Raw genomic sequence first — 26457 nt, forward strand, 5'->3', positions numbered from 1 at the left:
AGCTAAGAAAGTAACACTAAGTGTATGTTGTGTACTAAACTGTTAGTGGCCCATGTGCCTCACCCTAATCATTTGGTCCCTTTCCCTCTAATAACTTAGCCTACTGTTCTGACTTGGTGGTGCACATGTAGTCTATAGCCTGTTTTAGAGAAATGTAATCATTGAATATTGTAAGAGCTTTCATTGCCTGCTTACATGCCCCTTTATTTATCCTACGGTTCTGACTTGGTGTACAGGGACAACACTGTCAGAACGGCCCATGTTCTGAATTCTGTTGCTGTACATTTCAAAAGTGCTTAACAAATAGCTATATTGACTACGCCCATCTTAGCTCGCTCATTAATTTAATCGAAATTTCCTCTTACACACTTATTGTTCCCTTATGCAATAGTTTGTACATCTCAATTGTCAGTAGAAACCACATTTGTTTAAGCAAGTCAGCCATATCAGCTATGTTTTTTAAAAGGCAGTAAATGAGGCTGAATGAACTGTGTCGCTGCCAGACAAGGCTCCGCTGATAGCCAGGTGTAGCAGTGGTAAGGAGTCACTGAAAATAGTTCTGCTGTTGGGAGCTTTATGTAGGTCTTAAAACTTGAACATCCGCTGAATTGCAGAGCGCCAAATTCTAATTAAATGACTAAAAATATGATATTTTCATGAAATCACAAGTGCAATATAGCAAAACACAGCTTAGCTTGTTGTTAATCCACCTGGCATGTCAGATTTCATAAAAGCTTTTCGGCGAACATCTCTCTCAGCAGACAAACCATTACAAACAGCTAGCAGCCATGTAGATTGGCCACGAAAGTCAGAAAAGCAATAAAATGAATTGCTTACCTTTGATGATCTTCGGATGTTTGCACTCACGAGACTCACAGTTACACAATAAATGTTCATTTTGTTCCATAAAGATTATTTTTATATCCAAAATACCTCCATTTGGTTGGCGCGTTATGTTCAGAAATCCACAGGCTCGAGCGGTCACGAACGGGCAGACAAAAATTCCAAATAGTATCCGTAAAGTTCATAGAAACATGTCAAAAGTTTTTTATAATCAATCCTCAGGTTGTTTTTACAATATGTAATCGATAATATTTCAACCGGACTGTAGCTTCTTCAATAGAAGAGAGAGAAAATGTCTGCTCAAAGCTGTTGCGCATGCAAAATGCTGCTGGCACCCAGCCATCCAATGACGAGATGTGATCTTTCTCGCTCATTTTTCAAAATAAAAGCCTGAAACTATGTCTAAAGACTGTTCACAACATGTGGAAGCCATAGGAAATCTGAATCTGGTTGATATCCCTTTAAATGGAGCGAAGGCAGGCAATGGAACAGAGAGCTTTCAGGAAAAAACGCACTTCCGGGTTGGATTTTCCTCAGGTTTTCACCTGCAATATCAGCTATGTTATACTCACAGACAATATTTTGACAGTTTTGGAAACTTTAGAGTGTTGTCATCCTAATCTGACAATTATATGCATATTCTAGATTCTGGGACCTGAGAAATAGGCCGTTTCATTTGGGTACCTTTTTCATCCAAACATCAAAATACTGCCCCCTACACTCAACAGGTTAATAGTTTGTGGGCACTGTTTGTTACCGTTATAGTGCAATTAATGTATTATTTAGTGTTGTTTTGTACTGTGTACTGGCTTTGCTGGCATGCATGTAAAAAAAATCAGGGGGCGTTTGCCCCACTAAGATTTACATGCAAAAAATGCCACTGGACAGTGTAGAAGCTGAAGAAGTGTCATCCACAACAACAAACAGTAATCAACATACAGATAAAATAGTCAATTTCCCTCCTTCCTGAATACACCAACAAACAGCACCCAGCACTTCTCCGTCAACATTGCTCAGGGTTGTTTGTTTACCATATGCCGACGTGTCTATCAGTGACCGGGTGGTCAGCAGCAAGTGTGTGTGGTTTTGTTTTGGGGGGTGGGGGGCTGCTCCTGTGCCAGGTACGAGGTGTTGAAAGGTGGGTCAGACACAGAGATACCAGTGGGTCCACTCTAACCCACTGAAGCAGATGGTCTGTCGAAAGCAGAGGAACTATTCAATGCAGGGAGGTGGAGACGAGACAGCCACAACATTTTTAGAATACTCTCTGACAGTCCACATTTGTCCCCTTCGATTAGTATAGGTGGGCAAGGGTTAACAGGGTTATAGGGGTTACTCCAGAGCTCTTCTGAAATGGAGATACTAGGTGCATACTGTCGCACTCTTAACCCACCATTCCACAGTCTCCCCTCTTTTCCATTTCCAGGCTGTTTAGACATAATAAATACTCCTAATCTCTATCTCATTAAAGTGTCAGTGGCTGGTCCCAGTCTTAAATATAGCCGTATTAGGTGGCAAGGCTGATCCCCATGGCTGTCCCAGAGTCTGCTGCTAAAGACAGACAGGAGAGAGGAGAGAGTAACTCTGTCTCGGTAGCCCTGTAAAAAAATGACAACCCCTCTCCACTTCTGTCTGCTTTCAGACACACCGTGTTCCTGCCTTTCCCTCTTCAATATAATCAAGATTAATGGGGACTAGAAATTTTTGGGATTAGGGATGATGTCTGGATCCAATGTCTCTTCTTCATTAATGTGGTGCAGTGTCGGGGTAAGACAGAGATATGCTTTCCCACTCAGTGAAACGAGGTTACCGAATGCCAGAAAGCCCCCACAGTACACCAAAATACAGCAGCACCCCTGCTAGCGCTGATATTTGGGGAATGCAGAGGGGGTTTTGGAGGCATCTCAAGTAGCCTATCATGTTACCTTAACAGGGCAATTACATGTGCTTGACTTTGATTAGTCAGAGGTGTGGGGATGTGGTGTAGTACTGAATGTAAATAAATCATAAATCATAGACAATAGAGATGTTTACCTGGGGCTTGGCCACTTTCTGAAATTCAAATGAACTGATTTGGGTGATTGGAGGTGAGAATGCAAGTTGAAGTCTAGTCACTCCACCCCCGATATGCATTCATCCCTCTAAATAGTTTAATGCACGTTCTGTTGCCTATTCATTTCCCCCTGCACGTTATGCATTGATCGTTGTCGTTTTCCCAAATGCCAGACATTATTTACAGCCCGGTTTCATTTTAAGCTTGCTAACATTGCCAGTTTATTTTGTTGAGCAAACATTTGTTTCTTCTACTATTCTATGTCATTTGAATCTGCCTTTTTGATTATCCGAGTGGATGCAGTGTTTAAAGGCTCAATAACATTCCCAAACACTGGGAGAGGTTTCCTTTATCAGGGAGAGGTTTCCTTTATCTCATCTCATGTCATCTCATTACATACTGTATCGTCGATTGTTGCCAGCATGCTGGACCTGTAGTCCTACTCCACCGTGTCTGGAGCGCACGCGGATGAGTGCCAGTATTTGTGGCCAAAACGGGTGTGCGCCCCACTCTGTTTTGTTTGAAATTAAGTCTATGTGAAACTAATTTGTGTGATAAGAGTACTCTAAATGTATGATGAAAATGTGTTTACCCAGTGTATGGTCTAGACAACTTATTATGATAAGTGTGTGTTATGGGATTGTGCTAGTTTGTATATTTTTTAAATATGTAATTAGATTGTGGGGCACATTGGTATAATGGCTGGGTCCAAATATATATATATACCTGTGTTTTGCTGTTATCTGGCCTTTACCAGTGTTGAAATAAATTCCTCATGGGGAGGCTGGTCAGGTCCTGGTAGGCCCCACATGTATTGATTGGCAGGAATGCCTATTTAGGCCTAATCCATACAATTATTTTGTATTTATTTTTAGTTTGTTTTTTGACTGTTGTTTTGAATCTTTTCCAAAATACTTTTGCCAAGCTTAATTTTGTATCACCTCATTTAACAAACCTACACCTGATTTTGCATTCTATAACTTCGCTGCTTCTTGCCCAGAGACGTTAACGTGCGCTAACCCCATTCCGTACAAATGTGCGCAACCGCGACATTTAAACAAGGCTGCAAAGAAAATTAATGGGACTGTAGCGACTGTGTTGACATCAAAATCTGGGGTGTGAACTACGTTTCTATCCAAGCGTTGATTGACATGGTAATGGCTCTATAGTATTGGAAAAAACGGACCCCTCCGACGCTGACCCCATCGTGACGTGCCATGGCATAACGTACAGCACGCATAAAGCAATTCATTCTGTCTTACAGGCTCTCTCCACCAGGTGGAGCACTTCTCTCAAAAACAAGAAAGGGACAGGGACAGGGTGAGGGGAGATACCTAGTAATTTTTTGTATCATCACTGCAAGCTATCATGACTCTCAAAAGCCGCTGTTTACTTCTGAAGATCACTTTAGCACCGCCCTAAAAATCTGATTAAAATTCGACACAAACCTTCAAATAAGTACGTAATGACACATTATATAAACTCTTTATAGTGTTTTATTTAAATTTTAAAGGCGATAAGGGGATAAGTTGGACAGATCGAGTGAAAAAAGCCGTTTCCCCACACGACATCTCTCCTTCTCACTATCACTAGGTTTTGCTTCCCCACCCGCCATTTTTAAAAAGACCCGATGGAGCTTATTTCCTTCAAGAATCATGCAGAGATGGGCATCATGAAGGTCTCATCATTGATTTTGTTGGAAAGGGGAGAAATTGTGCTTTACAATGGTATTGATATTACAGTTGATCTGGAAGTATTATGTTTTTTGGGTGCTAAAATAAGGTCAATTGTACGGACCAGCACAATGTACAAAAAGTTAGTTAGTTCACATTACCCTTTTTACACAGTCACAAATACATTATGTCTATACTCATAGGAAACACCTTCATAAACATATAAACACATTTATATGATAAGAGGGAGACTAATCAAAGGAAAGTTGCTCAACTTGACAAACAAGGGGAAAACTGTAACTAAGAGCAATGAGGAAAAGGGTCTGTAGCTTCTGTAACCTAATGGGCTTCTCTCGCCACATTGAACCACGTTTGACCTCTAGACCCCTGTCCTGCACTTACTTTTAGGTCACAGAGAATGGAGTCACTAAGAACACAAAACACCATGCCGTGAAGGTATGTTTCCACTTTAGCAACGATTGTATTTTCTACTCACATATCTAATAGAACAACATCAGCACTCACATTAGTTTTACAATTATTTCCATGTGTTTCTGGTTGGCCTACAGAAGTGTTTAACATAGAGGGGACAGGGGAGGTCATTAACACATGGGTAGTGCTCTCAGATGTAGCCTCTAGCACCCTGCCCCAGTGCCCCTATTTTGGGGGGTTAGACCTTGCAGCCCTGTGGGAGACTCCTGACTGTTACAGGCCCACACCCTCACCTTGGACCTTGCCATAGGCAGGTCTGTAACTGTTGTACCATTTTCAATCTCATCTCTCCTACAAGCAGGCTATCCAAATGTGCTAAAATATGCTAATTTCCAATAATAAAGTGTTATGTTATTAACTTGAATGATCATGAATTGACAGATCGGTTAACGAGGGAAATGTGCAATATTTTTACTAAGTTATTGCCCACTCCGTGACAAGGATCCCCTAATATGATTACGTCAGAGGCTCATGCAAAGTGAGTAACAAGCACCAATTTATGCTTTGGCCAATGGCGCCATCTACTGCATACATGAGACTACTGGCAATTCAACCAAGAACCAAGGCAGAGATAAGGTCGCTATTATACGATCCGATACAAAATAACGTGCTATGAGATGCCATCCACGTCATATGGCTTCTCTTCAAGTTTATCAGTAATAGGCACATGGTCAATCAAAACACTTCAGGTGTTCCACAAACTCAAGTTTATTGGCCACAGAGGAGGGTTCCATGTACCATGCGCTGTCGATTACACACATGCAGGGTCCCCTGTGCAACTGTCCACTTTCACTGCTGTTTATTCAACGTTTTTATGCCCGTGTTGTGGGTGTCTGGCAAATATACTTTTCGGTATTATGATCGATATGTATAATGGAAAATATGCATACGGTGAAATGTTTGATACATCCAATTCAATAAATTCACATAGACGTCATCTGCCCATGGACGGCCACGTGCGGGCCCAAGTGCGTAATAACAAGGCCCGTGACTGATAATAATTGCCTCCAAATGAGGGGATCATCATTTTGTAGCAGATGACTTTGAATTGATTAAATACATTGTAAGTGGAAGCCCCATTGATCAGTGAGATGATTTTAAGAATTTGTTTTCTTCATCACCCTTGATTGAAGACAATCCACGAATCATTTCAAATGCGTATACACAGATCATTGGATTTGGTGACACCTCCATTCATTAGTACGTCATCCTGTGAGTCAATCAACAGACAATGCCCAAACGGAGAGTCCGGCGTAGGGACAAGTAAAACCTCCGTTTTCATTTGCGTCAAAGGTTTGTGTACTCTCGTTCATTTGAGGGCCAACTGGCCTCAATACAGATAACTGAAAACACACTACAGAAATCAGCGAGAACATACTGAGAAAAAAAGTTGTCTTCTAGTTCATGATGCGAGGACGTCATTTCGTCTTTTTGCTACTCGCAGCGTGAATAATCTACCATAGGATATCTTAAAATTAAGGTATAATGTGAGAGATCAACAGGCCTAGTTATTTACTTATCACGTCGTGTCTTATAAAGTTTAGTTTTCTATTTCCATTCGATTTCATAACAATTTAATAATGTATCTTTTGTGAAAAGGGAAAGCGGTTGGGTCAGACGAATAGGTCAAATTACCCTCTTATTTGGGCCAACCTGCAATCTGTTGGCCAAATTATTAATTGTCTGTTTGAGGGGGTGCTACTTCAGTATTTAAATCCGTTATACATTCATTCATAGAGCTCCAATTGTCCAATCGTCCATCACACTCAGGACAGTGCCTACCAACAGCGGTGATAGCTTAATCACTGACCCATAACCATTCGGGCTCAGTAGGCTATCGCTTGAATGATATTACAAGCATTATGCGTCTGTCTCGTCCCCATATTACAGCGTAGAACCGTGGCCATTTTTAACTATATCATTAGACGAAAGGCATCCCAGATCATGCTGGACTTGTTCAACGCAGTGGAACAGTGGAATCCCGGGAACCAGGAAAAATTAGAGGACAATGTGGCGCGGAGCTTCGAGGACAGAGGTGCGTTATCAACAAACGCATACTTACGCACGGCTGATGTTACTTTTGTGCCCAAGCATGTTTGAAAATAATGAAGAAAAAATACTTAAATTATCTTGAAGGGGAAAACTTGCAGACTTGTTATTTTAACACAATTCATTATTATTATTTTTATGCATGTTGGTGGAAGGTGTAATTTCTTAAATGTATTCTCATTTTGTAGAGATTAGAGAATGATCAATGTATAAATTCACTGGTTCAGGCAAAAAAAACGACTTTGCCTTGGGAAGTCATAATGGACCCCATTTCTACAAGGTTAGTTGGAAATATAGACTTTTAACCGTGTTGAAAAAACTCGATATAATTAGTGTACTGTTTAGCCTAATGCATGTTTTGCGCACAGGTAGACCTCTATGAGGTGTTAGACAGCAGAGCGAAACCTTGGAGATGGAATCTAATCACGTCAAGACTGTTACCTTTATACACCTACGGATGGAAAGTCTTCAACGTCACACAAACGGTAAGAATATTTTATCTCAGCAAATCATATTTAAACTCGACTTTTTCAATAATCACATATTTTGTTTCCCCAATGACAGGTGTCCAAGTGGATTTGCAGGATTCGCAACAGCGAGGAGAATAATGGGATTCAGGTTGGTATTACACTGCCATCGGGTAAGTGGATTGAGTCAGTCCTGCCGTTTTCTGAGAGACAGAGAGAATCACCCGAGGAGAATGCCTACCTACAGTAGTTATATTCTCAGGCGATGGAAGATGCTCAACCACTAATCGATCACTAAATCAAGGTAAACTAGCTGGTCAGAATTTCATTTTTTATATAAATTCAGACACAGAACAACTGTGGGGTACATAATTATTGACACCCTTGATAATGATGAGCAACATAATACAAATACTGAGCTATATTGTATGCAATTATATTCTGATATACTAATACAATTCCTCAACGAAAAAAGTGGTCAAAGTATTGACACCCCTGTTTTCAATACTCAATCACCCTCCTTTTGTGAGGATAACAACCCTGATCTTATTTCTAAAATGTGTTATGAGATTGGAGAACACATTGGGAGGGAAATTCCCCCATGCAGATAATTTCCAGATCCTTGATATCCTTAGTCTGCGGGTATGGACTGCCCTTTTTTTATCCAAACCACCGGTTTCCAATGGGGTTCAAGTCCGGAGACTGAGATGGCCATTGCAACATGTTTATTTAGTGGTCAATTAACCGTTTATTTGTGTAATTTGATTAATAGTAAAACCAAATGCATGCTTTTCAACCGTTCGCTGCCTGCACCCGCACGCCTGACCAGCATCACCACCCTGGATGGTTCCAACCTTGAATATGTGGACATCTATAAGTACCTAGGTGTCTGGCTAGACTGTAAACTCGCCTTCCAGACTCATATCAAACATCTCCAATCGAAAATCAAATCAAGAGTCGGCTTTCTATTCCGCAACAAAGCCTCCTTCACTCACGCCGCCAAACTTACCCTAGTAAAACTGACTATCCTACCGATCCTCGACTTTGGCGATGTCATCTACAAAATTGCTTCCAACAATCTACTCAGCAAACTGGATGCAGTTTATCACAGTGCCATCCGTTTTGTCACTAAAGCACCTTATACCACCCACCACTGCGACTTGTATGCTCTAGTCGGCTGGCCCTCGCTACATATTCGTCGCCAGACCCACTGGCTCCAGGTCATCTACAAGTCCATGCTAGGTAAAGCTCCGCCTTATCTCAGTTCACTGGTCACGATGGCAACACCCATCCGTAGCGCGCGCTCCAGCAGGTGTATCTCACTGATCATCCCTAAAGCCAACTCCTCATTTGGCCGCCTTTCGTTTCAGTTCTCTGCTGCCTGTGACTGGAACAAATTGCAAAACTCGCTGAAGTTGGAGACTTTTATCTCCCTCACCAACTTCAAACATCTGCTATCTGAGCAGCTAACCGATCGCTGCAGCTGTACATAGTCTATCGGTAAATAGCCCACCCATTTTTACCTACCTCATCCCCATACTGTTTTTATTTATTTACTTTTCTGCTCTTTTGCACACCAATATCTCTACCTGTACATGACCATCTGATCATTTATCACTCCAGTGTTAATCTGCAAAATTGTAATTATTCGCCAACCTTCTCATGCCTTTTGCACAGAATGTATATAGACTCCCCTTTTTTTCTACTGTGTTATTGACTTGTTAATTGTTTACTCCATGTGTAACTCTGTGTTGTCTGTTCACGCTGCTTTGCTTTATCTTGGCCAGGTCGCAGTTGCAAATGAGAACTTGTTCTCAACTAGCCTACCTGGTTAAATAAAGGTGAAAAAAAATAAAAAATAATGCTTGGGGTTATTGTGTTGCTGGAAGATCCACTTGCGGCCAAGTGTCAGCCTCCTGGCAGAGTCAACCAGGTTTTTAGCTAAAATGTCCTGGTACTTGGTGAAGAGTGGGTGGCAGGTAACCTAGTCATTAAAGCGTTGGGTGGCTAGTTTGAATACCCGAAGTGACAAGGTGAAAAATCTGTCGATGTGCCCTTGAGCAAGGCACTTAACCATACTTTGCTCCAGGGTCACCGTACTACTGTGGCTGACCTTGGAAAACAACACATTTCACTGCATCTATCTAGTGTATGTGACAATAGAGCTTTTTTTTGTTGTTGCTATGGAGTATTGAATGCAGGAGTGTCAATCATTTTGACCACTATCTTTTTGCGATTTTTAAAATGATTTGTTAAGGTCTTAAATCTCTTTCTCTGAGCAATTGTTTTAGTATAAAATACTATTTCATGTGTTTTTTTAGCATAAAATATAGCTCAGTATTTGTATTATTTATTTATTTCATTATGGACCCCACTATGTGCAAGCCCTACAGACCTTCAACCTCACATCAATAGATTAAAAAAAAGAAGAAAGAAAAGATTAATAGTCATCATCCCTCCTCGTCCTTGGACGTAGCCTGCTCGGTGTAGCTCATCCAGCTCTCCGTCTGGTAGTACATCTGAGTCGGCGCTTAGTTACAGGGCAGCCGCAGCAATACATAGAATGGTCAGCTGGGCGGGGTGCCGGTTCCACGTGCACCAGGGTTCTCAATCACCTCCAGGATCTCTGGCGTGAGCTTCATGTCGTGGACATTGGGAGCTGCGCCAGTTGCCAGTGGCCACACCGGAGTCCAGCAGTTCCTTAATTGTCTTCTGGATCTCTTTAGTAAGACCCTTTGCAAGGGTCTCTGAAGATGCACTGGGTCCACTGCAGGTGGCAGTGTGACCTCGAAGCTCCAATCCTCAGGTCCGGTTCTCTTCTCCAAGTTGATGCAGTGGGTGTCCATGTCTGATGGATTTATGAAGACAATCCGCAATGGCGGACATTTATAAGTTTTGGAGTCATTTGCACCATAATGGAACGCCAAGTGACCTCATATTTTTCGACCACGACTTTTTGACCAGTTAACTTTTGTAGCTGTCTTTCATTTTGTTCATTACATGTTTTATAATCTGGTGTGCGGGATGATTACATTTAATAATGTGCCTATGACTATTTGCAGGTCTGAATGAAACAAACAGGGATAATTACATTTTGAAAATAAATGTTTCTCTGATTCTTTGCTATGAATTGGACTTAGTTCATCATAGAACGTTTAGCCCAGACATTTCTACCATATTGCTCGGCTGTCAATTATCAAATTATATTCTGAGAAATGTGGAGGTTTGCTGTTGTAACCGTCAAAGATTATTACAATTCTGATATATTTATTTCTCATTTACATTTTTGTCGGACATTTCAGCCACGCCACAACACCTGACAGTCCAAAGGTATCGCCTCAAGACAGCAGGAGCAGGCGGAAATGCGCAGCATCAAGTTATCCCCGCAGCCGCCCCATGTCATGCCAGCGGATCCCCCTCCTTGGGGACTTCGAGGTAATCGGCTGGGCTGGCTGGATCATTTCTCCACGGGGTTACAATGCTTACTACTGCAAGAGCTCCTGTCCGTTCCCACTCGGAAAGAGTTTCCGTGCCACGAATCACGCGACTGTGCAGTCTGTCATGCACGCTCTAAAGCTCTCCAATGAGGAGGAAAACGTGGTTCTGAAACAGTATGACGATATGGTTTCGTTTTGAACAGCTTTCAGAAATCTTGGTTGAATTTAAAATATTAACAGTATGTCCAGTGATTCATGTATAAATGTATGTTTTTGTATGAAATCAAAGTTGGTTGTTACAATTGAACATGTTTGTATTGATATTTGATAAGGCTTTGAGGCCGTACAATGGCAGTAGGCCTAATGGAAGTCCCCGTGTCACCGACCAAGGTGCTGAAATTAAGCGTCCGGTTGGTTTATAATTGACCTTTTACAATTAGAGGTTATTGCTATATTACGAATGCTGGCCTTCTTTTCAAGCACATACATTATCAACATATTTTTGTGTCATGGTTGTCATAATGAGGGGGCGTCATTTGATCACCCTGTCGCAGAATAACTTTCCTTTAAAATGTATAGATTTTAGAGGTTGACAAAAATGTCCATTATAATCCACATAATAATTCACATTTCCTGTTGCTGCAGGATAATTTTTTCCCGCTGTTGCAAACTGGCTCAAATTAAGATGCTATATTTTTTGTACACCCTTGATTCAAATCACAACAACTTGATGATGAGTTAATCATTTGAATCAGCTGTGTAGTGCTAGCCAAAAACACAAATGTAAAACAGGATTAAGAAACACTGTTATGGGATGGATATGTGACTATATGAAAGATCATATGAAAGACTGATGTCCTAGTAACTATATCGTGTAGGCCTACAAATGTGGTTTCATCTTGTTTGCTACATCATACACTAGGTTTGCGATTTCCATCTTCAATGTAATGAACAATACACACTAGCTGGCGCCAGAGGCCTGAGTTTCACATTTAAAAAGCCAATCTTGCATTCACAGTAAAAGATCTCTCACCATAAATTGAGATGAACCAAACAAAATGCATTCCAACGCGGTGTAATAAGTGCAGTGTAGGCCTGATCATCAAGTCTTGCTACCTATGAAAAGGTAAGCCATTTTAAAATGGATAAAAATCACTTTTTGAAATGTAAACTATATATATTTTTACAACATCAAGATTATGAAATTACAACAAAGGATAACCCTAGTTCTTCAGAGTTTATTTTTTATTGGAATGATTTACAAAAACAAAATGCAGCCCTGCTTTATCTAGTCATTAAATCCAAAATACTGCCAAACATATTTCCAAGTATCTCCAAGTATTTCCAATCATGTTACAATGATCAATTATTGCCACTTACAATAAATGTAAATACCATATATTTTATAATATAAGTATGAAACAGAATATGCGACTTTCAATATTCAGTTGCATGAAATATTTCAACTCGTGCATGCAAAACACAATGCATACTGTATATTAGAGTGAAAATAACCAAATTTATATTGGTAATGACTACTGAAACGTACATCAAAACATAATGTGTCCTTTTGGTTTAAATAAAAATCTAAAAATCTGTCAAAATTGTGTTATTTGTGAGGGCAAACAGCTTTTTGGGGAAAAAAAGTCTCAAAAAGCAAAACTTGACATCAATAAAACAATTACAACAATTCATGAAAAGAGGTGAAACACCACTTCAATTATATTCATAGAAATCCTCTCAAGATTTACAACCAAACTTCCTGTCTACGTGTGAAAATACTTATGTACATTGAACTTCCATGTTTTTTTCTTTATGCTGTCATTTTCCATCAAAAAACATTTATGAATAATATCTTAATCATATATAAATCCCTGTGGTCAGACACTCCCAAATGCCATTTATATATGAACTCTACAGTAGCTCGTATTAACCACAAATGCAAATTAACACTCCACTTCAACACTGTTAAACTTTTCTCGCGAAGTTGATAAAAGCCCTATCAGTTCATACAGTCATAAAGGTCCTCAGTGCCTAAGAACTCCCCTAACATGTGGTCTTGTGAGCCATACACTGGCTCTAGGTAGGGATGGCCTTCGCCGTTGTGTTTATATCGCTGCCTTTCCCGCATCCGTTCAAAGTCTTCCTGGTCCAGCTGTGAGGGGTGGACAGTGGACTTCTGTGATGGGATGGATGAGACAGGCACTGGGACAAAGGAACCTTGGTAGAGCACCATTGGTGCGTTCATCACCTCCATTGTGGGGCCTTCTGGAGGTTGAATAGGTAGCTGCACGTAATTCCCAGTTTCTGGATCAAAGAAGGTCTTCGTCTTGACCTGGACGGGCATGTCGACTACGAAGTACTGCCCAGAGTCTGGGTCCTGCAATAACTTCCGTTGGGTCATTGGGAAGGAGGCATAACGGTGCTCGATGCTGGATTGACGGGAGAACTGGCCGGTGTAACTTGACTGGCGGGATAGATTAGGGTGAGGTGATGTCAAGTCTATAATGTCACTGGCATAGGAATCAACACTGTGGTTTCTGTGTTCTAGTTTCTCTCTGTTGGATCTCTCGCGGGCTCGGCCCCTCTGAGACAGCTCATCCCTAATGGACTTCTCAATACGCTGACTCCTCGGCTCCGGTCTTTCCCTAGGAGATGTCTCACTGCTACGAATTCTCTCTTCTGCTTTATTACCAATGTGTCTGTCCATGCTCTGAGATCTAAGGCGCTGTTGTCTCCCAGTCATGGATCTCTCACCGTTTGGACTTTTTTGCTCACTGACAGCTCTGTCACTGCTACGGAATCTCTGTTCTGGCTTGTCGCGGCTTTGTTTCTCACTCCTCTCACAACATTGTTTGTTACGGCTTTGACGCTCGGATCCTCCATGTCTCTGATTGTCACTGCTGCATTGTTGACGCGTCGATTCCCCATGCCTGTGTTCCTCACTACCACGACTGCTGGGCTCTGTTCTTTCTTGCCTGGACTTCTCACTGCTATGCCTCTGATGTTCGGGTACATCATTGTGGTGCTTCTCACTGTTACGGGCCTGGCTCTCTGATTCATTGTGCCTGTGCTTTTCACGACTACGGCCTTGATGCTCTGATTCACCATGTCTGTGCTTCTCACTGCTACGGCTGCTGTGTTCTGTCCTCTCCTGATGTTGCTTCCCTCTAATACGATGTTTCTCACTACTATCACTACTACTACTTTTCTGCTCCGATGATTTATCCCTCTTGTTTTTGTCACTTCTACTACTACAGCTCTTAGTACTGCTCTTTTGCGGTTGACTTTCCTTCTCTTCCTTTTGGATCCTCCTGGTGGTCAGCTTCATGGCTTTGAAGAGGGCCTTCTCGGACTTGGGAGGCACCACGGGGGGTCTGCCAGGGCCTTGGGTGTCGTTGGCGCGGCAGACAGAACCAGACCTCTCGCTGGACACCTTGTAAACGTCTGGGGTGTCATCAGCTGTATCCATTGTGCTTGTCCTTTCTTCTGATGATGGGCTTAGCCTTGAATGTTTGTTATATTCCTGTGTGACTGTGAGGAAAGACCCGTATTGTTGGCCTCTTTGGCTGTTTTCGGGGGTCAGTTTTGAGGGAGACAGTGGGGTGAGTGGTGAGTGGTGAGATGCAGTCTCTCTTGGTTTGAGGTGTTTGTCTGTTGTGATGGTAGCAGCATGGAGTTCAGGGATTTCAAGATGGTCTTCCTCGCCCCTCTCAGAGCCACTTAAGCTCTCCCTGGGTGACCACGGCGCACGTTGGCCTTTCCGATTGTGTTCGGGGGTTAGTTTTGAGGGAGACAGCAGTGAGTGTGAAGAGTGGGGAGATGCCGTCTCTTTGGGTTTGAAGTGTTTGTCTGGTGTGGTGACGGCATTATCGGGTGACTGCATTTCAATGGAGGTTTTTGGATGATCAAGATGCTCTTCCTCGCTTTTCTCAGAGCCACTCAAGCTCTCCCTGGGTGACCAGGGTGCACGCTGCGATGGGTCATGGTTTGTCTTGTCCAGAACCGGTTTCACTGTCTTGGTTACAGGCGAGACATGATCATTTAATATGTTGTCTTTCACTTTGAATAGAGCCGGTTTCCCCAGAACGGGCGAAGAGACGTTGGACTGAGATGTTGGCGTTTGATTGTTTGTGTTGTCCATCGGGCTCTGGAACCATCCTCTTTTGTCCATCTCTCTGGCTCTCGGCCCATTTTCCTCCTTCAGTGATGTTTCTCTGTCTCGCCTGGGACGGACTACTGGCTTGTCTTCAAAGTCCTCATTTTCATGATCACTTACAGAGTAATAGTCCACTTCTGTCCTCCTCTCCAAATCCCCTCTCACACGTTCTGGACCATCCTTTACTCCTTCCTCAACCTCCTCAAATTTTGCAATCAAATTCTCCAAAGAATGATAGATGTTTGAGTCAGTTTCAAGGTTTCTTTGCAATGTATTTTCGACAAAGAAATATGATGACTTCGGGGACATACTGGTTTGATTCTGTTGACTTGGATTTATACTACTGCCATTTGACAACGGGGACACTAATGTTTCTCTAATATCTTGGTCAAGTACTTCATCAACATGTACAATATCTTCACAAACCCTAACTGATTTGTCAGACTCTTCAGTTGCTTGAATCTTTTTCATGCTATCTTTTTTCATAATTGATTCATCCTCAGTACTGGTGTTTACTTGGTTTGAATGTTTTGAATGATCCTTGTCTGGTTTTAAAGGGGCCTTCCTTCTCACACACAGTTGTTCCTGTTGTTCAATATTGTGTTGTATTTTCTCTGCTTTGAGTTTCTTCCGAGGAAGTGTGTTAGTTTGCCTTTCATTTAATAGAGCCTTCAATTCTTTTTCCTTCTCCTCACTGGGGGAAAAACAAGTATTTGCCTCATGTGGATACTTTGAGTACTCTCCTGGCAGACCAACGTGGTGTTTATTTTGTACAAAACGCTTCTCTTGCTCAGCTGTCTTCTCCGTTTCAAGTGCATCTGTTTGTTGATCAGCTTGTATCTTTGCATCGAGGGCCTCCTTACTTGAGACCTTGCCCCTTGCGTGTGTGTTCTCTTTTCGTAGAATGTTATCATTTTTACTATCCCTAATTGAAAAGTCCTTGTTCTTTGTGCCCTCCTCAATTATGTCCATTACATTTGCACATTCTTTCTCCTTCTCTGAGCTGTCCTCTTTTTTAATGCTCCCTTTCTTGCTCCTCGGTGGTACCTTTGGTTTGATAACTGGTGCGTCCGGTTGACTCTCCTCTGTGACGACCTCATCGTTTCTAGAGGTGTCGTCTCTTGTTTCAACTGATAGCTGTTTAGCTACGGTTCTATCACTCTCCTCTGCTGGGTATTTGCTGGATCTAATATTGTGTTTTTGTTTGCCACTGACATTATTGATTGCGTTTCCTTGCACTTGCTCCTCCCTGATATATCCTGTTGCCAGTTTATTTTGTTCAGTGTAGATTGTGGCACCGAATCTGTGATTTTCGCCAAGTTTTGTCTCGGTCTGGGAAAGAATTCCTTGTATCTGATGATGATCCTTCAGATCCCCTAGCCTCCCTCTGACCTCGTTTTGTTTCCCCTCTGTTGCTTTCCTGATATAATCCTGTCTAGATTGTCTACTCTTTTGGACTCTAACGTTATAACTATCATCAGGGTTATCATCAGGGACTCTATTGTTTTCACATTCTTTATTACTAAATACTTGATTTTTACGTTTCTCTGCTCTATCCGATATGATTTCCTCGAGTGCCATTTTAGCCTTGTCGTAATTGTCATTGATCAAAGATTTGTTTACAACCACGTTGTTGTCTATCTTTGAGAATACATCACGCCTAGCTTGCTCCTTCTCTTTATTCGCAAATGCCTCTTTTTTAGCGAACGTGTTTCCTCGCATAGAAAGAATACCCCTTTTAATGTTCCTAAGCTCCCTTGAAATTAAATCGTTTTTCGCTTTTGCCTCCCCATCTATCATTGGCTTGGGCTTCAAATTCTCACCGTCCTTGCTATGGCGTCCACCCAATCTGGCCTTCTCCAGCTCTTTAAGTGCATGTAAGTCGCTTATTATATTTTCACTATCTTTCATTTCTCTGTGCACTGAACTCTCTGCATCCTGTTCTTCCTTATCCATGTCTCTCTTGTTATTCACCTCCATTTTAGGTTCTAAATCTTCCTCCTCCTGCTCTTCCTCACCATTCTCCATCAGTGCATATCTTTGGCTTTTAATATAGTTGTTCTGTCTCGCTGAAAATATATGCTTAAACCTGCCTTGCTCTTTAACAGGCTCCTTCTCTTTTTCTACCACCAGACATTCTTTCTCTTTTTCTGAACTTTCTATTACTCCGTTGGCGAGGATGTTTTTCATTGGATAAATGTCACCTGTTGCCTGTGGCTCTATCTGTCTGTAGCTTGGCCTTGGCACTGAAAATGAATAAAACAAATGTCTATCCTCTACTACAATTCCCTTTTCATCTTTCACTTGAGGGTCCTCTGTTTTGACAATGTTGGTCTTATTGGTTAACGCTTCAACAGCTTCTGCTCTATTGGGAGAGAATAGTTTGTTTCGGGTGGTAAATATTGCTTCCATACCGGCTCTCATAACCTCTTCAACACTGTCTTTGACATTTAACTCTATCATGTCCTTTGTTGACCTGTTGGTGTTGTACGTTCTATTTGAGGGCAGCATTTCATTTTCAGCTGTTATCAATGTGTCCCTAGTTGCTGTGATGGCTTCTCTTGTACTTGCAGTCTGTTCATCATTATGTTTTTCCTTGAATTCCACGGTGTCTTTTGTTGGCTGTTTCGCATGGTCTGTTCTATTTGGGGATAACACTTTGTTTTGTGCTGTAGGTAATGCTTCCCTATTCGTTCTTGTATGTACAGGCGGGTCACCGACACCTTTCTCCTTTAGCGCCGACATCTCTTTCACTGGATTTTCTGATATATTCAGAGAAATCCTATCCTTTTGTGTAGTAGGATGGTCTTTTGTGTTGTCCGACATATTCGGAGAAAGCCCTTTGTTTGGTGTGGTAATGGACAAAGTATCCTTATTCATTGACGGTGAGAAGTGTTTAATCTCTGGCTCTACAAGACTATTGTACAAGTTCAGAGTTGGGTACATTTGTTTCTTAGTCCGAGGGCTCTTGTTCACCTTTGGGTGTGAAAGGGGAGACCCGGGGCTCCTGCTAGCCGCAGCCTCTCTTTTGGTTTGCAATAAGTTGGATATCAAATAATCGTCTGATATATCAGAATCTAGATATTTCCTAAGACCAGCATTGCTAGATTCCGAAACATCAGGGCTACAGATAGGCAGTCCATCTAATAGAATGGCAGGTGTACTGAAGCCAGAGGCTAGAATGGCAGGTGTACTGAAGCCAGAGGCTAGAATGGCAGGTGTACTGAAGCCAGAAGCTGTAACGTCAGAAGGAGCATGTGCATATTTGAGTAGTCTCTGTTCCAGCAGCTTTGGAGACAGAGTACGCCGATCCGCCTGTTCGGTTTTGAACTTTGGCGGGCTGTACCTGCTCTTGACCCTCTTCCTGTTATCCTTGAGGTTGAACAACAAACTGGACGCGATGGATTTGTAGCTCTCTCGTTTGATGACCTCTGGGGTCGACCTTGATTTGACTGGCGACACATGCTCTAAGTCTAGGCGGGTGAGATCAAGGAGAGAGGGAGAGAGCACCGCTGACAGGATCTCTGAGGTGTCTGTGGCCTGTCTGGATGGTATTATGGGTGTCATCAGCTGAGAAATGCTGAATGGAGTAGAGGTCAAAGAGCACGGCTCCTCCACTTCTTTCACCTTTATCGACTTTACTTTCTTTTTATAAGGTATGTTACTCTCCTCCACCAGTTTGGGGGTTTCAGTGGGAGTGCAAAGTAGTCCTGGTTGGTTGACAGGCACAGCACTCTTGACTCTCATTCTGTTTCTTCTCCAGGGGGTGCTGGTTTCACCCTGGGAAGAGGTGTCTGATGCACACCTCTTCTCAGGGGCAGAGGGTTTTGGTAGAACCTTGGGTGGAGGACGAGGAGGAGGAGGGGGTTCAACTGATTTCTGGCACTGCTGCTCCATCTCCTCTGCACGCAAAGTCTCTATTCTATGTGCCTCAGTCAGCTCTTTGTATAAAGGGGAGTCATACCACTTAGGGAGGTTGTCCACCACATGGGGAATGGAGGTGATGTCTTCCTGGCCGAACGGAGAGTGGTTAAAATCCCTCCACGATTGGAATGGGCTGAACTCGCTGTGGAGGAAACAGTTTTTGATGTGCAGTTTCCGCAGCTTGAAGTTGGATATGCAGTTTTTTGTCTTGGAGAACTTTGCATCCTTGCCTGATTTCTTGGCTATGAGGTTGTTATAATCTGAGGAGAATTCCGATAGTTCCCTTTCGATGCTGAGGAGGGCCGACTTATCCCAAGAGTCTCCGTTAGTGTCCTTAAAATCCCAGTTTTTAATCAGCATGCCCTCACATTTCTCCTCTGTAGCGCTGAATGCTTTGAGGAGAGTCAAACTGGACATGCTCTTCTGCTGCTTCCAGGGTTGAGTGCCAATGGTACCATTGATTTGGTGCTTTTTACCAGTGTCTTTAGTCCTTTTCAGGGGCTCCTCCACTAGGGGCTTGTGACAGCTGAAAGGGTATCCGTATGAGAACTCATCGTTGTAGGCGGCCTCGTCTCCGATGCACAGGCTCCGGAAGGCGCGGTCGGTGAGCGTGCTGACCTCTCGGTCCGTCTCGTCCATGAAGATCTCAGTGAAGCCGTTGGGGAAGCGGTGGTGGAGCATGGTGCTCCGGTGGCTCACGTGTTGACGCTTCTCCACGCAGGTCATGGTGAAGGCTGATGGTTGACACCAATCACACCTCTGCAGTAGGTTGTAGATGGCGGAGTCTATATGGTCCCCAGTTTGGTCAGCTCGCCATCTGCCTGGGAAAGAGATACAGTGTCACAATCAAAGAGGAAACCCTGGACCTTCATAACGTCATTGCTTTACGCAGATTGTATAGAGAAGAGTTTACATTTCATCAGCCTAATCATTTGAATAGATTACCAGCTTGACATTGTGGTATTTATTTTATGCAATTCCTCCTAACGGTATAAAAAAAAAGAGACTGTGTCCATTTTGATAGCACTTTAAATGGTTTGGCATACCACATATTTCGCTCTGACCTTTGTGTATATGACATGTGTGAACTCAACTATCTCGTAGCTCCAATTTGTAAGTCGCTCTGGATAAGAGCGTCTGCTAAATGACTTAAATGTAAATGTGACTTAAATGTCTATGTACACCACAAACACACCATACCGCAGGCTATTTTAAGGAAAGGAATATGTTTTTAGGCCCTTTACTAAACATCAGGCATGACAATGGCTATGAACAGCATGAGAATAAATACTGGGATTTTGTAGGAGCTAATGCCCATTCTGCCCTGTACTGCCCTGTATCTGACTACCTTCGCCTCTCCCGAGTCCGTACGGGAGTTGCAGCGATGGGTCAAGACTGTAACTACCAATTGGATACCACGAAATTGGGGAGAAAAGGAATAAAAAAATATATAATATCATTCAAAAATTAAAATACCCCAAAAAACTGGGACACTCCTAAAACTAGCGACAGCTGATTGAGATAAATATACACACAAACAGAGTGAAGGTACTGAATGTATAGAACAAGCCTTAGAGTTGTATTCAATAAAACACCCTGAGTAAAACTTGATTCAAAAGCACAGAAGAGACATGATTCAGATTCATGTCCAAGTTCAAAGATCATGCCAAGATCAATAACAGTTATCCAGCCATTTATAGGCCTCTCTCTGCAGACGGTAATTACATCTACATGCTAGTCTATATATATATATATATATATATATATATATATATATATATATATACACGTGTTATTATCGGAGAAGGCCATCAATTTGTAGTCACTGTTGTTGTTTGCACCATTCCTATAAATCAGCATTGGTTTGTATACAACCATGTGGGTAGCATGTTGCTTTCGCATTAGTACGTTACATGTGGTGACCTTTACAATGGACATACAGTACTTTACTTATTATATATTTTCATATTGTGATTGATGGTCAAGCATATATAAGGAAATCACACACCACAATGGTCTTTAAACATTTTAAATGGAGACTAAGTCTACATCAGGCACCGACAATGCCCTTAAATCAAGACATCATTCACAGTACACTTTGCAGCAGCTGCTTAGCTTAGTTTAGCTATCTGGGTGAGTGCCTAGAATAGCTCATTAACTCATTTCGATATTCTGACCTGGGAGCATAACAATTGGCATATTGGTCAACTTCACTGTTAATACAAAACTGGGGGGGCCTCCTGAGTGGCGCACTGGTCTAAAGAGAACCTGGTGCCACTAGAGGTCCTGGTTCGACTCCAGGCTCTGTCGAAGTCGGCCGCGACCGGGAGACCCCATGGGGTGGCGCACAATTGGCCCAGTGTCATCCGGGTTAGGGGAGGGTTTGGCCGGCCGGGATGTCCTTGTCCCATAGCTGTCACTTTCTGACCTTTATTTCCTTTGTTTTGTATTTATTTAGTATGGTCAGGGCGTGAGTTGGGTGGGCAGTCTATGTTTGTTTTTCTATGTTTTGGGGTATTTCTATGTTTCGGCCTAGTATGGTTCTCAATCAGAGGCAGGTGTCATTAGTTGTCTCTGATTGAGAATCATACTTAGGTAGCCTGGGTTTCACTGTGTGTTTGTGGGTGATTGTTCCTGTCTCTGTGTTTTGCACCAGATAGGACTGTTTTAGGTTTTTGCACGTTTGTTGTTTTGTTAGTTTATTCGTGTACAGTTTCTTTATTAAAGTACAATGAATAACAACTACGCTGCATTTTGGTCCGCCTCTACTTCACCTAAAGAAAACCGTTACAGAATCACCCACCACAACAGGACCAAGCGGCGTGGTAACGGGCAACAGCAAAAGCAGCAGCAGGAGAAGCAACAGAGGCAGCAGCAGCAGGAGCAGCAGCAGCAGCAGTGGGAGAGGCTGCACTATTTGGAGGAATGGACATGGGAGGAAGAATTGGAAGGAAAAGGACCCTGGGCACAGCCTGGAGAATATCGCCGCCCCAAAGAAGAGCTGGAGGCGGAGAAGGCGGAGAGGCAGCACGGCGGCGTGGATGGAAGCCCGAGAGTCAGCCCCAAAAATTTATTGGGGGGGGCACACAGGAAGTGTGGCGAAGCCAGGTAGTAGACCTGCGCCAACTTCCTGTGCTTACCGGGGGGCTGGAGAGACCGGGCAGGCACCTTGTTATGGTGTGAAGCGCACGGTGTCCCCAGTGCGGGTGCATAGCCCGGTGCGGTACATTCCAGCTCCGCGTATCGGCCGGGCTAGAGTGGGCATCGAGCCAAGTGCCATGAAGCCGGCTCTACGCATCTGGTCTCCAGTGCGTCTCCTTGGGCCGGCTTACATGGCACCAGCCTTGCTGCATTTTGGTCCGCCTCTACTTCACCTAAAGAAAACCGTTACAATAGCGCTATAAAGACTTTGGTGGCGGGCCGGGCGCATGCACGCTGACACGGTCGCCAGGTGTACGGTGTTTTCTCCGACACATTGGTGCGGCTGGCTTCCAGGTAAAGCAGGAATCAAGAATCAGTGCGGCTTGGCTGGGTCGTGTTTCGGAGGACTCGCGGCTCTCGAACTTTGCCTCTCCCGAGTCCGTACGGGAGTTGCAGTGATGGGAAAAGACTAACTACCAATTGGATACCACAAAATTGGGGAGAAAAGGAATAAAAAATATATATTATAATTAAAAAACTAAAATACCCCAAAAAACTGGGACACTCCTTAAAACTAGCGACAGCTGATTGAGATAAACATACACACAAACAGAGTGAAGGTACTGAATGTATAGAATAAGCCTTAGAGTTGTATTCCATAAAACACCCTGAGTAAAACTTGATTCAAAAGCACAGAAGAGACATGATTCAGATTCATGTCCAAGTTCAAAGATCATGCCAAGATCAATAACGGTTATCCAGCCATTTATAGGCCTCTCGCTGCGGACGGTAATTACAACTTAATGAAGGTCACACACATGCATTTTCAGTCCTTTGCCCTCAATATAAAACAATATACTGTATTAAGTCATTGTGACCACTATTCATGAGTTAAGGTGAAAGAATGTATCCACTTTTCAGAAGAATTTGGCTGGCAGGAAGCTATTTTCCAGTGCTTATAATTTGAAACCAGTTAGAGAGACGGTGATTTCCCAGCATCTGGTTGGTTTATTAATAGCAGAGAAGGAACTACAGCACAGAGGCTATCTATCACACCCCAAGGTAAATATTCAGTAATATACAGTCAATGTACAGGAATATGCATTATGCGTACAGTAATAAGCAGTAAATGTAACATTACTGCCAGCAACATAACAAACATTGTCTTAAAAGTTCCACCTCATAGCTCTCATAAAATGTCTGGACTTTCATTAAAAAAAACTTTAGTTGGTTTATTCAATTGATATATCTATTTGGATCACTGACTATGTGATCCAAATATAAAAATATATACACACACTGTTTTTTTGTCTATTAAACATTGATCAGAAATACAGTGTAGACATTGTTAATGTTGCAAATGACTATTGTTGCTGGAAAGAGCAGATTTTTTATGCAATATCTACATAGGTGTACAGAGGCCCATTATCAGCAACCATCACTCCTGTGTTCCAATGGCACGTTGTGTTAGCTAATCCAAGTTTATCATTTTAAAAGGCTAATTGGTCATTAGAAAACCCTTTTGCAATTATGTTAGCACAGCTGAAAACTGTTGTGCTGATTAAAGATGTAATAAAACTGGCCTTCTTTAGACTTGTTGAGTATCTGGAGTGTCAGTATTTGTGGGTTGAATTACAGGCTCAAAATGGCCAGAAACAAAGACTTTCTTCTGAAACTCGTCAGTTTATTCTTGTTCTGAAAAATTAAGGATATTCCATGCGAGAAATTGCCAAGAAACTGAATATCTCGTACAACGCTGTGTACTACTCCCTTCACAGAACAGCGCAAACTGTCTCTAACCAGAATATAAAAAGGAGTGGGAGGCCCCGGTGCACAACTGAGCAAGAGGAAAAGTACATTAGCGTGTCTAGTTTGAGAAACAGACATCTCACAAGTCCATAAGTCCAAGTCCATTCCATAAAAAAATCTGCCGTTTACAGCTACAATAGTCATTTACAACATTAACAATGTCTACACTGTATTTCTGATCAATTTTATGTTATTTTATTGGACAATTTTTGGGATTTTCTTTCCTTAACAAGGACATTTCTAAGTGACCCCAAACTTTTGAAAGGTAGTGTATTTACTATATATATATACACACACAATACCAGTTGAAAGTTTGGACACACCTACTCATTACAGGGTTTTTCTTTATTTTTTACTATTTTATACATTGTAGAATAATAGTGAAGACATCACAACTATGAAATAACACATAAGGACTTATGGACACTTAACCAGCATGGCTACCACAACATTCTGCAGCGAAATGGCATCCCATCTGATTTGGGCTTAGTGGGACTATGATTTGCTTTTCAACAGGACAATGACTCAACACACCTCCAGGCTGTGAAAGGGCTATTTGACCAAGAAGGAGAGTGATTGAGTGCTGCATCAGATGACCTAGCCTCCACAATCACCCAACCTCAACCCAATTGAGATGGTTTGGGATGGGTTGGACCGCAGAGTGAAGGGAAATCAGCCAACGTGCTCAGCATATTTGGGAACTCCTTCAAGACTGCTGGAAATGCATTCCAGGTGAAGCTGGTTGAGAGAATGCCAAGAGTGTACAAAGCTGTTATCAAGGCAAACGGTGCCTTCTTTTGAAGAATCTAAAATATATTTAGATTTGTTTAATATTTTTTGGTTACTACATGATTCCATATGTGTTATTTCATAGTTGTGACATCTTCACTATTATTCTACAATATAGAAAATATAAAAAATAAAGAAAAACCCTTGAATGAGTAGGTGTGTCCAAACTTTTTACTGGTACGAAATATGCATATGATATCATAAAAATAAAAAAGTATTGAATATTGACAGCAAAGGATGACATTATGTTTGTCATGTACCTGTGACATGTGTGATGTTTAGCTATTACTGTAGAAGGTCCACATTGTGAGCTCTTCACCCCAAACATGAAAAAAAGGATCCTGACAGTATGATCCAAATATCCCCTCAAATGTCCATGCATTTGACAGTTATTACCAAATCAAATCAAATCAAATGTATTTATATAGCCCTTCGTACATCAGCTGATATCTCAAAGTGCTGTACAGAAACCCACATATGAAGGAAGATCAAATGCTGGTTTACCTTTTGATTGTGTATTCCATGTTTGGGGTAGAGAGATGAATCCACGGCCCCTGCTAAAAAAAAACATAGGCATGAGTAACAACAACTTTACAAGCAGGAAAAAAGTTTTCTGGTAATAAAGAAATAGCCAAAGAGAAGTCCTTGAACTTACTCAAGCCCTGAGATCCATGTGGTTAATGCAGTGGGGCAAAGGACACTCAAATTTGAGCACAGAAATGTGTCTGTACCGAAATAGACGCAGAAACCGGTGTGGCCAAACTGACCAGTAACACAGGAAGCAGCTAGCTACCCCACATATTGGAGTAACCATGTTGGTGTCGAGTGGCAGCAGGCCCATGAAATGGAAACGCTCATTGGCTAATTTTAGTATCTAGGAGCATGGGCCCATAGCAGCCTGCTAGCTTTGCCTTTAAACATCTTCAAATACTAACAGTGGCTATTCATGTGAGGGGTTGAGTGGTGGAGACAGTCTATAGCTCCTGGTGAACTCATGGAAGTTGTGGCTTACTGCCTGGCTATCTTTTGGCCTGTGACTCACTTGTCTCTCCCATGGTCTCTCCATGCAAACAAGGTATCAAAAATAGCTAATTGCATCACCAACACAAGTGTCACACTCATTAAACCGTAGAATGAGAGGCAAATGGCATCTGATTACAATGATGGGTTAGTACTGGTTTTCCAACACACACTGTTCATGATTTGTTTACTGTCTGGGATCAGCTGTGTGGTCTGCCTTTGTCACTGAAGCTGCTGTATATCCTGAAATCCTGCAGACCGATTTAGATTATAATACTCCAATGAAGATGATTGCGTTTTGTTTCTGTCATTGAGACATTTTTCAAGGTACTATTTACCATATTCACTTTCGTTGAATTCGCTCCTTACTGTACCAATGTGCTCTATTTAAGCAGGTCTATTTTTGTCACATTGTATTTCATACAGTAATGGCCTGTCTCTCGTTATGTCACACCTTCCATATCTCAACTAATCAGTCAAATGTCAGGCCAACACCTGTTACTGGCAGCAAGCAAGGTCCAGTGTGATTATAGGGTCTGGAAAAAGAGGCTTCAATCCCTTTGCTGACTTGACAGATACAGAGTAAAGGGTTGTTGCAGAA

General features: G+C 42.2%; 1 protein-coding gene and 1 pseudogene across 1 annotated transcript; one reads left to right on the plus strand and one right to left on the minus strand.

The window, feature by feature from the left end:
* Positions 1-4526: 4526 nt before the first annotated feature.
* On the plus strand, positions 4527-11213 carry LOC135561159 (bone morphogenetic protein 2-like; annotated as a pseudogene).
* A 1030-nt stretch (positions 11214-12243) lies between these two features.
* On the minus strand, positions 12244-25936 carry LOC115144002 (protein split ends). The gene is made up of 3 exons (XM_029684563.2): positions 25492-25936; positions 25341-25393; positions 12244-19918 (listed from the first exon to the last, which is right to left on the minus strand). The coding sequence occupies exon 3, from the start codon at positions 19821-19823 to the stop codon at positions 13017-13019; it is 6807 nt and encodes a 2268-aa protein (XP_029540423.2). The 5' UTR covers positions 19824-19918; positions 25341-25393; positions 25492-25936; the 3' UTR covers positions 12244-13016.
* Between the last annotated feature and the right edge of the window lie 521 nt (positions 25937-26457).

Source organism: Oncorhynchus nerka, linkage group LG16 (assembly GCF_034236695.1).
Source record: "Oncorhynchus nerka isolate Pitt River linkage group LG16, Oner_Uvic_2.0, whole genome shotgun sequence".
Lineage (NCBI taxonomy): Eukaryota > Metazoa > Chordata > Actinopteri > Salmoniformes > Salmonidae > Oncorhynchus > Oncorhynchus nerka.

Bases quoted from the DNA above. Each gene is read 5' to 3' on its own strand.
- LOC115144002 (XM_029684563.2), bottom strand. From the start codon at position 19,823: ATGACCTGCGTGGAGAAGCGTCAACACGTGAGCCACCGGAGCACCATG.